Source organism: Oncorhynchus keta, chromosome 3, assembly GCF_023373465.1.
Source record: "Oncorhynchus keta strain PuntledgeMale-10-30-2019 chromosome 3, Oket_V2, whole genome shotgun sequence".
Classification (NCBI taxonomy): Eukaryota; Metazoa; Chordata; class Actinopteri; order Salmoniformes; family Salmonidae; genus Oncorhynchus; species Oncorhynchus keta.
In genome coordinates, this window is record NC_068423.1 from 21,787,365 (window position 1) to 21,804,063 (window position 16,699).

At 40.6% G+C, this 16,699-nt stretch overlaps 1 protein-coding gene across 1 annotated transcript in view; it reads right to left on the bottom strand.

The window, feature by feature from the left end:
- The window catches only part of LOC118374305 (unconventional myosin-XV-like), a 68,672-nt gene that overhangs the window by 11,764 nt on the left and 40,209 nt on the right, over positions 1-16,699 (bottom strand). Inside the window, exons 18-30 of the mRNA XM_052485872.1 lie at positions 10,791-10,897; positions 10,624-10,683; positions 10,450-10,525; positions 4,191-4,309; positions 3,854-3,972; positions 3,562-3,703; positions 2,711-2,822; positions 2,334-2,625; positions 1,114-1,250; positions 902-978; positions 707-783; positions 473-603; positions 43-137 (exon numbers count right to left, since the gene is read on the bottom strand). Of these exons, the coding sequence (XP_052341832.1) occupies positions 43-137; positions 473-603; positions 707-783; positions 902-978; positions 1,114-1,250; positions 2,334-2,625; positions 2,711-2,822; positions 3,562-3,703; positions 3,854-3,972; positions 4,191-4,309; positions 10,450-10,525; positions 10,624-10,683; positions 10,791-10,897 (1,544 nt within the window). The remainder of the gene's footprint in view (positions 1-42; positions 138-472; positions 604-706; positions 784-901; positions 979-1,113; positions 1,251-2,333; positions 2,626-2,710; positions 2,823-3,561; positions 3,704-3,853; positions 3,973-4,190; positions 4,310-10,449; positions 10,526-10,623; positions 10,684-10,790; positions 10,898-16,699) is intronic.

A 16,699-nucleotide genomic window follows, 5' to 3' on the forward strand; every position in this document is an offset into this window, starting at 1 on the left:
TGATCGTCACAAAATAAAATAATATCCACACTCATGTCTCACCAGTATGGCTTCCATCTCTACTTGAGAGGGGACGTGTCTGCGACCTCCGTGGATCAGAGACCGGAACAGGTTCTCCTTACAGTATTGAGACAGCTCTGAGATGGAGAGGACACACACACACACACACACACACACACACACACACACACACACACACACACACACACACACACACACACACACACACACACACACACACACACACACACACACACACACACACACACACACACACACTGCACACACACAAAGAAGACACACACACACACACACACACACTGCACACACACAAAGGGTTATCTTTGGGGGCATCACACAGGTGCATTTGCACTAAAGAAGAGCGCTGGGGTAGCAGACAGCTGCAGACTTTTAAATGTTATCTTTGGGGGCATGCCAGTGTGTGAGGGGGAGCAGGGCTGTGTGTGTGTACCTTGGTAAGGGTGTGAGGGGTCTTGGCTGATGTTTTGTAAGAGTTGTGTGACGTAGGGATTGAGAGTGCCAGAACAGGGGAAGAACCCTGTTACCAGGTGCAATAAACGCCAACCTCGGGTACAGCTCTGCCTGTATACCACACACACAAAACACACACACACATACGTAAGGAATTGACCCTCTGTACACTATTCACAGGTAAAGGTTTAAACACAGACTGCCAGCCTCTCACCTGTGAGTGTTGTTAGTCGTCTGTTTGATGACCTGGCAGTAGATCTCATCTCTCAGGAACTCCTTCTCCTTCCCCAGCTGAACACACAAACACGATGGACAGATATTACTCCCATGTTTTCATTCAAGCAGTCGTATCCTCATTAGGAGTGTACGGTGAGCGATAATGTGTGTGTGACTTATATGTATGTCTCACCATCAAGACATGGCTGACACAGTCTTCCTCAGACTTGTGATTCCCCAGAGGCTGGTCTCCCATGAACTGCATCACACCTTCAGAGAGAGTATTATCAACGCGGAAAATTGATACGCAATGTAGTGCAGGTGTGTGTGTGTGTGTGTGTGTGTGTGCGTGTGCGTGTGTGTGCGTGTGCGTGTGCGTGCGCGTGTGCGTGTGTGTGGACTCACTCATGAAGGCCTGGACAGCCAGGTTATTAAGATCAGGATCAGAGTACAGGATGAGAGATTCCCGAACGGGAACCTCTGTGTACTGAACCATCTCTGAGAAGTTTCGACCTCCATCAAGAAGACCTCTACCCTCCATGCTGTGATAGAGAGACAAAGGGAGGAGGATTAAGAGGAAGAAAAAGAGGAGGAAGAAAGAGGAGGAGAAAGAGGAGGAGAAAGAGGAGGAGAAAGAGGAAGAGAAAGAGGAGGAGAAAGAGGAGGAGAAAGAGGAGGAGAAAGAGGAGGAGAAAGAGGATGAGAAAGAGGATGAGAAAGAGGCAGAGAAAAGAGGTTGAGAAAGAGGAAGAAAGAGGAGGTGAAAGAGGAGAGAAAGAGGATGAGAAAGAGGATGAGAAAGAGGAGGATAAAGAGGTTGAGAAAGAGGAGAGAAAGAGGAAGAGAAAGAGGAAGAGAAAGAGGAGGAGAAAGAGGAGGAGAAAGAGGAAGAGAAAGAGGAGGAGAAAGAGGAGGAGAAAGAGGAGGAGAAAGAGGAAGAGAAAGAGGAAGAGAAAGAGGAGGAGAAAGAGGAGGAGAAAGAGGAAGAGAAAGAGGAGGAGAAAGAGGAGGAGAAAGAGGAAGAGAAAGAGGATGAGAAAGAGGAGGAGAAAGAGGAGGAGAAAGAGGAAGAGAAAGAGGAAGAGAAAGAGGAGGAGAAAGAGGAAGAGAAAGAGGAAGAGAAAGAGGAGGAGAAAGAGGAGGAGAAAGAGGAAGAGAAAGAGGAAGAGAAAGAGGAAGAGAAAGAGGAAGAGAAAGAGGAGGAGAAAGAGGAAGAGAAAGAGGAAGAGAAAGAGGAGGAGAAAGAGGAGGAGGAAGAGGAGGAGAAAAAGGAAGGAGGGGTGATGATTAAAGAGAGAAAAAAGAGGTTAGTGTGTAGTTATGGCAGACAGTTGTAACACTAAACATAGGATTACACACTGTACATTGTACAACCCTATTACCAGGGTTGTAATTGGGCTCCCGAGTGGCGCAGCGGTCTAAGGCACTGCATCTCAGTGCTAGAGACCCTGGTTCGATTTCAGGCAGTATCACAACCGGCCGTGATTGTGTGTCCCATAGGGCAGCGCACAACTGGCCCAGTGTAGTCTGTGCTTGGCTGGTGTAGGCCGTCATTGTAAATAAGAATAGGTTATTAACTGACTTACCTAGTTAAATAAAGGTTCAATTAAAATTACCCCTCTTACCTCGTGTCAGCATCTCTGAAGTATTTCATGGCAAACTCTGTCATCAGGAACGTCTGTACGTCATTCATCTCACTACCCTGAACCGACCGAGCCGACCCCAGGACGGAGCCATCTCGGCTGGGCTGTGCTGAGCCGTTGTGGGAGGTGGGTCTGGGGGTTGGAGCTCTCATGCTCTTCCTCCTCTCGTCGCGGCGGTCAAGGTGGACATGGTGGTAGTCAGGAGGGGCAGACGGCTGAGTGATGTCCGTGGGGAAGAGACCCGAGCGCCCCCCAATGGAACCGAAACACCAACCTGATAGAGAGGGAGAGAGCAGGGTTAGGACTATCACAGAGCGAGAGAGAGAGACAGAGGTTAAAGGTCACTGTGATGACCTCACCTGGTTTGAGGCCATCTATGGGCAGCAGTTTGATGATGTCACCCTTGCGGAAGTTGAGCAGGCTCTTGTCGACCGTCTCAAAGCTCTTCAGGGCGATCACATGATCCGAGCCCTGAGAAGGTTTGGTAGGAGGTTACACACAACAAAGATTCTATACAGTAAGATGTACCAGGAAATGTACACTATATATACACAAGTATGTGGACACCCCTTCAAATTTGTGGATTCGGCTATTTCAGCCACAACTGTTGCTGACAGGTGTATAAAATCGAACACACAGACATGCAATCGCCATAGACAAACATTGGCAGTAGAACTAAAGAGCTCAGTGACTTTCAACGTCCCACCATCATAGCATGCCACCTTAACAACAAGTCAGTTTGTCAAATCTCTGCCCTGCTAGAGCTGCCACAGTTAACTGTAAGGGCTGTTATTGTGAAGTGGAAACGTCTAGGAGCAACAGCTCAGCCACAGAGTAGTAGGCCACAAAAGCTCACAGAGTAGGACTGCCGAGGGCTGAAACAATAAATATTGTCTGTCGAACACTTTTTTTCGAACACTTTTGATTTACATTGGATGCCGACTACGAGCCAGGCCAATTCGCCTAACATCAGTGCCCGACCTCACTAATGTTCTTGTGGCTGAATGGAAGCAAGTCCCTGCAGCAATGTTCCAACATCCAGAAGATTGGAGGCTGTTATAGCAGCAAAAGGGGGACCAACTCCATATTAATGTCCATGATTTTTTAAATGAGATGTTCGACGAGCAGGTGTCCACATCCTTTTGGCCATGTAACGTGTATATAAACAACTATTTGAATGATATGAGATGTGGAAGAGGAGGGTGGTTACCTCGACGAGTTCTTGGTGGAACAGCCTGACCACGGCAGTGATCTGAGCAGCTCTGTTGCTCTGCAGCTGCAGCTGTTCTTCTTTCAGACTGAATTCTACCATGTCTGCAGACCGCAGCTTCACCGACAGCAGCTCCGCGTAGCTACACAGAGAAAACCACAGCACTTACTGTACACATACAGGGAGAACATACACCGACATCACATACTAGATGTATACTCTCACTTAATCATACGTACATTCATAGTTCATACGTCTTTTCCATTTGGTTGTGATGGAAGGATGGGAGTACCTGTAGCTGCGTAGCAGGATCAGGTGTTTGGGGTTGATGCCTGATGCTCTGGCCACCTTCAGCAGACGAAGCCCACGATGAGACACACCCAATACCTGGGTGTCCCCGCTGGTATCACCCTACAACACACACACACACACACACACACACACACACACACACACACACACACACACACACACACACACACACACACACACACACACACACACACACACACACACACACACACACACACACACACACACACACACACACACGGGTTTATACACACTCCAGTCTCTCACACACAGGAGAGAGAGAGAGAAAGAGAGAGAGAGTGGGGGGACTAACTCACTTTGACAGGGAACAGTCTTGTGAAGTAGTTTTCCCAGTTGTCTCTGGCAGCCATCACTATCCTCTTCTTCATGGTGTCATCCTGGAGCAAACTGACACTTGTACCCACATTGAAACTGGCTGGAATAGAGGGAGAATAGAGAGAAAATGACAGAGAATTGAGAGAGAAGGAGGGAGAATAGAGAGAGAAGGAGGGAGAAGAGAGGGAGAGTAGAGAGAGAGGGAGGGAGAATAGAGAGAGAAGGAGGGAGAAGAGAGGGAGAGTAGAGAGAGAATATAGAGAGAAGGAGGGAGAATAGAGAGAGAAGGAGAGGAGAAGAGAGGGAGAGAATATAGAGAGAGAATATAGAGAGAAGGAGGGAGAATAGAGAGAGAAGGAGGGAGAGGAGAGGGAGAGAATAGAGAGAGAATATAGAGAGAAGGAGGAGAATAGAGAGAGAAGGAGGGAGAAGAGAGGGAGAATAGAGAGAGAAGGAGGGAGAATAGAGGAGAGAGAGGAGGGAGAATAGAGAGAGAAGGAGGGAGAAGAGAGGGAGAATAGAGAGAGAAGGAGGGAGAGGAATAGGGAGAATAGAGAGAGAAGGAGGGAGAATAGAGAGAGAAGGAGGGAGAGGAGAGGGAGAATAGAGAGAGAATAGAGAGAGAATAGAGAGGGAGAATAGAGAGAGAGAGAGAGGAGAGAATAGAGAGAGAAGGAGGAGAGGAGAATAGAGAGAGATAGAGGAGAATAGAGAGAGAGAATAGGAGAGAGAATAGAGAAGAATAGAGAGAGAAAGGAGGGAGAATAGAGAGAGAATAGGAGATTAGAGAATAGAGAGAGAAGGAGGGAGAATAGAGAGAGAAGGAGAGGAGGGAGAATAGAGAGAGAATAGAGAGAGAAGGAGGGAGAAGAAGGAGGAGAGAGATTAGAGAGAGATTAGAGAGAGAAGGAGGGAGAATAGAGAGAGAAGGAGGGAGAATAGAGGGAGAGAGAGAGATTAGAGAGAGAAGGAGGGAGAATAGAAAGAGAAGGAGGGAGAGGAGAGGAGAATAGAGAGAGAAGGAGGGAGAATAGAGAGAGAAGGAGGGAGAGGAGAGAGAGAGTAGAGAGAGAATATAGAGAGAAGGAGGAGAATAGAGAGAGAAGGAGGGAGAGGAGAGGGAGAGTAGAGAGAGAATATAGAGAGAAGGAGGAGAATAGAGAGAGAAGGAGGGAGAAGAGAGAGAGAATAGAGAGAGAAGGAGGGAGAATAGAGAGAGAAGGAGGGAGAAGAGAGGGAGAGTAGAGAGAGAAGGAGAGAGAATAGAGAGAGAAGGAGGGAGAGGAGAGGGAGAGAGAGAGAGAGAGAGAATATAGAGAGAAGGACGGAGAATAGAGAGAGAAGGAGGGAGAGGAGAGGGAGAGTAGAGAGAGAATATAGAGAGAAGGACGGAGAATAGAGAGAGAAGGACGGAGAATAGAGAGAGGAGGGAGAATAGAGAGAGAATAGAGAGAGAGAAGGAGGGAGAATAGAGAGAGAAGGAGGGAGAGGAGAGGGAGAAGGAGGAGAATAGAGAGAGAATATAGAGAGAAGGAGGGAGAATAGAGAGAGAAGGAGGGAGAATAGAGAGAGAATAGAGAGAGAAGAGGAGGGAGAATAGAGAGAGAAGGAGGGAGAATAGAGAGAGAAGGAGGGAGAATAGAGAGAAGGAGGGGAGGGAGAGGAGAGAGAGAATAGAGAGAGAATATAGAGAGAAGGAGGGAGAATAGAGAGAGAGGAGGAGGGAGAAGAGAGGGAGAATAGAGAGAGAAGGAGGGAGGGAGAGGAGAGGGAGAATAGAGAGAGAAGGAGGGAGAATAGAGAGAGAAGGAGGGAGAGGAGAGGGAGAATAGAGAGAGAAGGAGGGAGAATAGAGAGAGAAGGAGGGAGAATAGAGAGAGAAGGAGGGAGAAGAGAGGGAGAATAGAGAGAGAAGGAGGGAGAATAGAGAGAGAAGGAGGGAGAATAGAGAGAGAAGGAGGGAGAAGAGAGGGAGAATAGAGAGAGAAGGAGGATTAGAGAATAGAGAGAGAAGGAGGGAGAATAGAGAGAGAAGGAGGGAGAATAGAGAGAGAAGGAGAGAGAGGAGAGGGAGAGTAGAGAGAGAATATAGAGAGAAGGACGGAGAATAGAGAGAGAAGGAGGGAGAGGAGAGGGAGAGTAGAGAGAGAATATAGAGAGAAGGAGGGAGAATAGAGAGAGAAGGAGGGAGAAGAGAGGGAGAATAGAGAGAGAAGGAGGGAGAATAGAGAGAGAAGGAGGGAGAAGAGAGGGAGAATAGAGAGAGAAGGAGGAGAATAGAGAGAGAAGGAGGGAGAGGAGAGGAGAGAGTAGAGAGAGAATATAGAGAGAAGGACGGAGAATAGAGAGAGAAGGAGGGAGAGGAGAGGGAGAGAATAGAGAGAGAATATAGAGAGAAGGACGGAGAATAGAGAGAGAAGGACGGAGAATAGAGAGAGAGGGAGAATAGAGAGAGAATAGAGAGAGAGAAGGAGGGAGAATAGAGAGAGAAGGAGGAAGAGAAGAGGGAGAAGGAGGAGAATAGAGAGAGAATAGAGAGAATAGAAGGAGGGAGAATAGAGAGAGAAGGAGGGAGAATAGAGAGAGAAGGAGGGAGAATAGAGAGAGAAGGAGGGAGAGAGAGAGAGAGAGAGGAGGGAGAATAGAGAGAGAATAGAGAGAGAGAAGGAGGAGGGAGAATAGAGAGAGAAGGAGGGAGGGAAATAGAGAGAGAATAGAGAGAGAGAAGGAGGGAGAATAGAGAGAGAAGGAGGGAGAATAGAGAGAGAAGGAGGGAGAGGAGAGAGAATAGAGAGAGAATATAGAGAGAAGGAGGGAGAATAGAGAGAGAAGGAGGGAGAGTAGAGAGAGAATATAGAGAGAGGAGGGAGAATAGAGAGATAAGGAGGGAGAATAGAGAGAGAAGGAGGGATAATAGAGAGAGAAGGAGGGAGAGGAGAGGGAGAATAGAGAGAGAATAGAGAGAGAAGGAGAGAGGAGAGGGAGAATAGAGAGAGAATAGAGAGAGAAGGAGGGAGAAGAGAGGGAAAGTAGAGAGAGATTAGAGAGAGAAGGACGGAGAATAGAAAGAGAAGGAGGGAGAGGAGAGAGAGAATAGAGAGAGAATAGAGAGAGAAGAAAGGAGGAGAGAATAGAGAGAGAATAGATAGAGATTAGAGAGATAATAGAGAGAGAGAAGGAGGGAGAATAGAGAGAGAAGGAGGGAGAGGAGAGGGAGAGAAGAGAGATAATAGAGAGAGAATAGAGAGAGAAGAAAGAAGGGAGAATAGAGAGAGAAGAAAGAAGGGAGAATAGAGAGAGAAGAAAGGAGGGGGAATAGAGAGAGAAGAAAGGAGGGAGAATAGAGAGAGAATAGAGAGAGAATAGAGAGAGAATAGAGAGAGAAGGAGGGAGAATAGAAAGAGAAGGAGGGAAAGTAGAGAGAGAATAGAGAGAGAATAGAGAGAGAAGAAAAAGGGAGAATAGAGAGAGAATAGAGAGAGAAGAAAGGAGGGAGAATAGAGAGAGAAGAAAGGAGGGAGAATAGAGAGAGAATAGAGAGAGAATAGAGAGAGAAGGAGGGAAAGTAGAGAGAGAGAATAAGAGAGAGAAGAAAGGAGGGAGAATAGAGAGAGAAGAAAGGAGGGAGAATAGAGAGAGAAGGAGGGAGAATAGAGAGAGAAGAAAGGAGGGAGAATAGAGAGAGAAGAAAGGAGGGAGAATAGAGAGAGAATAGAGAGAGAATAGAGAGAGAAGGAGGGAGAGGAGAGAGGGAGAGAATAGAGAGATAATAGAGAGAGAAGAAAGGAGGGAGAATAGAGAGAGAATAGATAGAGATTAGAGAGATAATAGAGAGAGAGAAGGAGGGAGAATAGAGAGAGAAGGAGGGAGAGGAGAGGGAGAGTAGAGAGAGAATAGAGAGAGATTAGAGAGATAATAGAGAGAGAGAAGGAGGGAGAATAGAGAGAGAAGGAGGGAGAGGAGAGGGAAAGTAGAGAGAGATTAGAGAGAGAAGGACAGAGAATAGAAAGAGAAGGAGGGAGAGGAGAGAGAGAATAGAGAGAGAATAGAGAGAGGAGAAAGAAGGGAGAATAGAGAGAGAATAGAGAGAGAAGACAGGAGGGAGAATAGAGAGAGAAGAAAGGAGGGAGAATAGAGAGAGAATAGAGAGAGAATAGAGAGAGAAGGAGGGAGAATAGAGAGAGATGGAGGGAGGGGAGAGGGAGAGGAGGGAGAAGAAAGGAGGGAGAATAGAGAGAGAAGAAAGGAGGGAGAATAGAGAGAGAATAGAGAGAGAATAGAGAGAGAAGAAAGGAGGGAGAATAGAGAGAGAATAGAGAGAGATGAACTAGAACTAGACTAATTTGGTAAAATAAACAACTAGACTAATTTGGTAAAATAAACAACTAGACTAATTTGGTAAAATAAACAACTAGACTAATTTGGTAAAATAAACAACTAGACTCACCTGGTAAAATAAACAACTAGACTCACCTGGTAAAATAAACAAATAGACTCACCTGGTAAAATAAACATCTAGACTCACCTGGTAAAATAAACATCTAGACTCACCTGGTAAAATAAACAACTAGACTGACCTGGTAAAATAAACATCTAGACTCACCTGGTAAAATAAACAACTAGACTCACCTGCTAAAATAAACAACTAGACTCACCTGGTAAAATAAACAACTAGACTCACCTGGTAAAATAAACATCTAGACTCACCTGGTAAAATAAACAACTAGACTCACCTGGTAAAATAAACAACTAGACTCACCTGCTAAAATAAACAACTAGACTCACCTGGTAAAATAAAACAACTAGACTCACCTGGTAAAATAAACATCTAGACTCACCTGGTACAAAAACAACTAGACTGACCTGGTAAAATAAACATCTAGACTCACCTGGTAAAATAAACAACTAGACTCACCTGCTAAAATAAACATCTAGACTAACCTGGTAAAATAAACAACTAGACTCACCTGGTAAAATAAACAACTAGACTCACCTGCTAAAATAAACATCTAGACTCACCTGGTAAAATAAACAACTAGACTAATTTGGTAAAAAAACAACTAGACTAATTTGGTAAAATAAAAAACTAGACTCCACTGGTAAAATAAACATCTAGACTCACCTGGTAAAATAAACAACTAGATTCACCTGGTAAGGAAACAACTAGACTCACCTGGCAAAAAAACAACTAGACTCACCTGGTAAAATAATCAACTAGACTCACCTGGTAAAATAAACATCTAGACTCACCTGGTACAAAAACAACTAGACTGACCTGGTAAAATAAACAACTAGACTCACCTGCTAAAATAAACATCTAGACACACCTGGTAAAATAAACAACTAGACTAATTTGGTAAAAAAAACAACTAGACTAATTTGGTAAAATAAACAACTAGACTCACCTGGTAAGGAAACAACTAGACTCACCTGGCAAAAAAACAACTAGACTCACCTGGTAAAATAAACATCTAGACTCACCTGGTAAAATAAACATCTAGACTCACCTGGTAAAATAAACATCTAGACTCACCTGGTAAAATAAACATCTAACTCACCTGGTAAAATAAACATCTAGACTCACCTGGTAAAGTAAACAACTAGACTCACCTGGCAAAAAAACAACTAGACTCACCTGGTAAAATAAACATCTAGACTCACCTGGTAAAATAAACAACTAGACTGACCTGGTAAAATAAACATCTAGACTGACCTGGTAAAATAAACATCTAGACTGACCTGGTAAAATAAACATCTAGACTGACCTGGTAAAATAAACAACTAGACTCCACTGGTAAAATAAACAACTAGACTGACCTGGTAAAATAAACAACTAGACTCACCTGGTAAAATAAACAACTAGACTCACCTGGTAAAATAAACAACTAGACTCACCTGGTAAAATAAACATCTAGACTCACCTGGTAAAATAAACATCTAGACTCACCTGGTAAAATAAACAACTAGACTCACCTGGTAAAAACCCCCAACTAGACTCACCTGGTAAAAAAACCCACCAACAAGACTCCACTGGTAAAATAAACATCTAGACTCACCTGGTAAAATAAACAACTAGACTCACCTGGTAAAAACCCCCAACTAGACTCACCTGGTAAAAAAACCCACCAACAAGACTCCACTGGTAAAATAAACAACGAGGCTCACCTGGTAAATAAACAACGAGACTCACCTGGTAAATAAACAACAAGACTCACCTGGTAAATAAACAACGAGACTCACCCAGTAGGTCCTTCATTTTCCTCCTCTCCTCTCTGGAGATCCTCACACAGGTGTCACAGTATGTGTCTCTCATGATCTGGAAGGGAAACAAAAACCCAGATTTATATGAATATAAGGTGTGATATGTAGGAGATAGTGAATAAAAAGGGTCACAGGGAAATAATCAACACTGACCTGCTCACAGAGGAGATTGAGGATGTAGGGGTGGTTGAACTTCTCTCTGGGGTAAAACACCTGAACACACACAGGGAAATGATTGTGATTCACATACAGTAGAGTGCAAACACATTGTAGAACAATACAGAACAATACAGATGTTCTTGCCTGCAGTTCCAGCTCACCTCTTTGCGTAGGAACAGTTTGCCAGGCATAGCCGAGTAGGAGAAGTAGACACTGGCAGAGAACCTGTGGATCTGGGAGCGAACACTCTCCTCCCCAGACAGCAGATCTATGCAGGACAAATCAAATCAGTTGTTTCTTTGTTCTTGTATATTTTGTATATATTTTGCAATTTAGTACAAACAAAGGAATAACACAGCTGCCAGACATATGAAATGAAGTATTTCTTAAGCAAGACATGGGACAAGAAGAGAGCTTATCTCTGCTTATCTATGTATAAGTCTTAAATTGTGACCAGTCCCTTCTCCCTCCATTTAACATACACCAGATGGAACAATGGAAGGATTAAAGCAAATAAAGCAAATCAAAGGTTATTGGTCACATATTTATCAGATGTTATTGGTCACATACCCATATTTATCAGATGTTATTGGTCACATACCCATATTTATCAGATGTTATTGGTCACATACCCATATTTATCAGATGTTATTGGTCACATACCCATATTTATCAGATGTTATTGGTCACATATTTATCAGATGTTATTGGTCACATACCCATATTTATCAGATGTTATTGGTCACATACCCATATTTATCAGATGTTATTGGTCACATACCCATATTTATCAGATGTTATTGGTCACATACACATATTTATCAGATGTTATTGGTCACATACCCATATTTATCAGATGTTATTGGTCACATACACATATTTACCAGATGTTATTGGTCACATACCCATATTTATCAGATGTTATTGGTCACATATTTATCAGATGTTATTGGTCACATACCCATATTTATCAGATGTTATTGGTCACATACCCATATTTATCAGATGTTATTGGGCACATACACATATTTATCAGATGTTATTGGTCACATACCCATATTTATCAGATGTTATTGGTCACATACACATATTTATCAGATGTTATTGGTCACATACACATATTTACCAGATGTTATTGGTCACATACCCATATTTATCAGATGTTATTGGTCACATATTTATCAGATGTTATTGGTCACATACACATATTTACCAGATGTTATTGGTCACATACCCATATTTATCAGATGTTATTGGTCACATATTTATCAGATGTTATTGGTCACATACCCATATTTATCAGATGTTATTGGTCACATACCCATATTTATCAGATGTTATTGGGCACATACACATATTTATCAGATGTTATTGGTCACATACCCATATTTATCAGATGTTATTGGTCACATACCCATATTTATCAGATGTTATTGGTCACATACCCATATTTATCAGATGTTATTGGTCACATACACATATTTATCAGATGTTATTGGTCACATACCCATATTTATCAGATGTTATTGGTCACATACCCATATTTATCAGATGTTATTGGTCACATACACATATTTATCAGATGTTATTGGTCACATACCCATATTTATCAGATGTTATTGGTCACATACCCATATTTAGCAGATGTTACTGGTCACATACCCATATTTAGCAGATGTTACTGGTCACATACCCATATTTAGCAGATGTTATTGGTCACATACCCATATTTATCAGATGTTATTGGTCACATACCCATATTTAGCAGATGTTATTGGTCACATACCCATATTTAGCAGATGTTATTGGTCACATATTTATCAGATGTTATTGGTCACATACCCATATTTAGCAGATGTTATTGGTCACATACCCATATTTATCAGATGTTATTGGTCACATACCCATATTTATCAGATGTTATTGGTCACATATTTATCAGATGTTATTGGTCACATACCCATATTTAGCAGATGTTATTGGTCACATACCCATATTTATCAGATGTTACTGGTCACATATTTATCAGATGTTATTGGTCACATACCCATATTTATCAGATGTTATTGGTCACATACCCATATTTATCAGATGTTATTGGTCACATATTTATCAGATGTTATTGGTCACATACCCATATTTATCAGATGTTATTGGTCACATATTTATCAGATGTTATTGGTCACATACCCATATTTAGCAGATGTTATTGGTCACATACCCATATTTAGCAGATGTTATTGGTCACATACCCATATTTATCAGATGTTACTGGTCACATATTTATCAGATGTTATTGGTCACATACCCATATTTATCAGATGTTATTGGTCACATACCCATATTTATCAGATGTTACTGGTCACATATTTATCAGATGTTATTGGTCACATACCCATATTTAGCAGATGTTATTGGTCACATACCCATATTTAGCAGATGTTATTGGTCACATACCCATATTTATCAGATGTTACTGGTCACATATTTATCAGATGTTATTGGTCACATACCCATATTTATCAGATGTTATTGGTCACATACCCATATTTAGCAGATGTTATTGGTCACATACCCATATTTAGCAGATGTTATTGGTCAGATGTTATTGGTCACATATTTATCAGATGTTATTGGTCACATACCCATATTTAGCAGATGTTATTGGTCACATACCCATATTTAGCAGATGTTATTGGTCACATACCCATATTTAGCAGATGTTATTGGTCACATACCCATATTTAGCAGATGTTATTGGTCACATACCCATATTTATCAGATGTTATTGGTCACATATTTATCAGATGTTATTGGTCACATACCCATATTTATCAGATGTTATTGGTCACATACCCATATTTATCAGATGTTATTGGTCACATACCCATATTTAGCAGATGTTATTGGTCACATACCCATATTTATCAGATGTTATTGGTCACATACCCATATTTATCAGATGTTATTGGTCACATACCCATATTTATCAGATGTTATTGGTCACATACCCATATTTAGCAGATGTTATTGGTCACATACCCATATTTATCAGATGTTATTGGTCACATACCCATATTTATCAGATGTTATTGGTCACATACCCATATTTATCAGATGTTATTGGTCACATATTTATCAGATGTTATTGGTCACATACCCATATTTAGCAGATGTTATTGGTCACATACCCATATTTATCAGATGTTACTGGTCACATATTTATCAGATGTTATTGGTCACATACCCATATTTATCAGATGTTATTGGTCACATATTTATCAGATGTTATTGGTCACATACCCATATTTAGCAGATGTTATTGGTCACATACCCATATTTATCAGATGTTACTGGTCACATATTTATCAGATGTTATTGGTCACATACCCATATTTATCAGATGTTATTGGTCATATATTTATCAGATGTTATTGGTCCCATACCCATATTTATCAGATGTTATTGGTCACATATTTTATCAGATGTTATTGGTCACATACCCATATTTATCAGATGTTATTGGTCACATACCCATATTTATCAGATGTTATTGGTCACATACCCATATTTATCAGATGTTACTGGTCACATATTTATCAGATGTTATTGGTCACATACCCATATTTAGCAGATGTTATTGGTCACATACCCATATTTATCAGATGTTATTGGTCACATACCCATATTTATCAGATGTTATTGGTCACATATTTATCAGATGTTATTGGTCACATACCCATATTTATCAGATGTTATTGGTCACATACCCATATTTATCAGATGTTATTGGTCACATACCCATATTTATCAGATGTTATTGGTCACATACCCATATTTATCAGATGTTATTGGTCACATACCCATATTTATCAGATGTTATTGGTCACATACCCATATTTAGCAGATGTTATTGGTCACATATTTATCAGATGTTATTGGTCACATATTTATCAGATGTTATTGGTCACATACCCATATTTATCAGATGTTATTGGTCACATACCCATATTTATCAGATGTTATTGGTCACATATTTATCAGATGTTATTGGTCACATACCCATATTTATCAGATGTTATTGGTCACATACCCATATTTAGCAGATGTTATTGGTCACATACCCATATTTATCAGATGTTATTGGTCACATATTTATCAGATGTTATTGGTCACATACCCATATTTAGCAGATGTTATTGGTCACATATTTATCAGATGTTATTGGTCACATACCCATATTTATCAGATGTTATTGGTCACATACCCATATTTATCAGATGTTATTGGTCACATACCCATATTTAGCTGATGTTACTGGTCACATACCCATATTTATCAGATGTTATTGGTCACATACCCATATTTAGCAGATGTTATTGGTCACATACCCATATTTAGCAGATGTTATTGGTCACATACCCATATTTAGCAGATATTATTGGTCACATACCCATATTTATCAGATGTTATTGGTCACATACCCATATTTAGCAGATGTTATTGGTCACATACCCATATTTATCAGATGTTATTGGTCACATACCCATATTTATCAGATGTTATTGGTCACATACCCATATTTAGCAGATGTTACTGGTCACATACCCATATTTATCAGATGTTATTGGTCACATACCCATATTTATCAGATGTTATTCGTCACATATTTATCAGATGTTATTGGTCACATACCCATATTTAGCAGATGTTATTGGTCACATACCCATATTTATCAGATGTTACTGGTCACATATTTATCAGATGTTATTGGTCACATACCCATATTTATCAGATGTTATTGGTCACATATTTATCAGATGTTATTGGTCACATACCCATATTTATCAGATGTTATTGGTCACATACCCATATTTAGCAGATGTTATTGGTCACATACCCATATTTAGCAGATGTTATTGGTCACATATTTATCAGATGTTATTGGTCACATACACATATTTACCAGATGTTATTGGTCACATACCCATATTTATCAGATGTTATTGGTCACATACCCATATTTATCAGATGTTATTGGTCACATATTTATCAGATGTTATTGGTCACATATTTATCAGATGTTATTGGTCACATACCCATATTTAGCAGATGTTATTGGTCACATACCCATATTTAGCAGATGTTATTGGTCACATACCCATATTTAGCAGATGTTATTGGTCACATATTTATCAGATGTTATTGGTCACATACCCATATTTATCAGATGTTATTGGTCACATACCCATATTTAGCAGATGTTATTGGTCACATACCCATATTTAGCAGATGTTATTGGTCACATACCCATATTTAGCAGATGTTATTGGTCACATATTTATCAGATGTTATTGGTCACATACACATATTTACCAGATGTTATTGGTCACATACCCATATTTATCAGATGTTATTGGTCACATACCCATATTTATCAGATGTTATTGGTCACATATTTATCAGATGTTATTGGTCACATACCCATATTTATCAGATGTTATTGGTCACATACCCATATTTAGCAGATGTTATTGGTCACATACCCATATTTAGCTGATGTTACTGGTCACATACCCATATTTATCAGATGTTATTGGTCACATACCCATATTTAGCAGATGTTATTGGTCACATACCCATATTTAGCAGATGTTATTGGTCACATACCCATATTTAGCAGATATTATTGGTCACATACCCATATTTATCAGATGTTACTGGTCACATACCCATATTTAGCAGATGTTATTGGTCACATACCCATATTTATCAGATGTTATTGGTCACATACCCATATTTAGCAGATGTTATTGGTCACATACCCATATTTAGCAGATGTTACTGGTCACATACCCATATTTAGCAGATGTTATTGGTCACATACCCATATTTATCAGATGTTATTGGTCACATATTTATCAGATGTTATTGGTCACATACCCATATTTAGCAGATGTTATTGGTCACATACCCATATTTATCAGATGTTACTGGGTCACATATTTATCAGATGTTATTGGTCACATATCCATATTTATCAGATGTTATTGGTTACATATTTATCAGA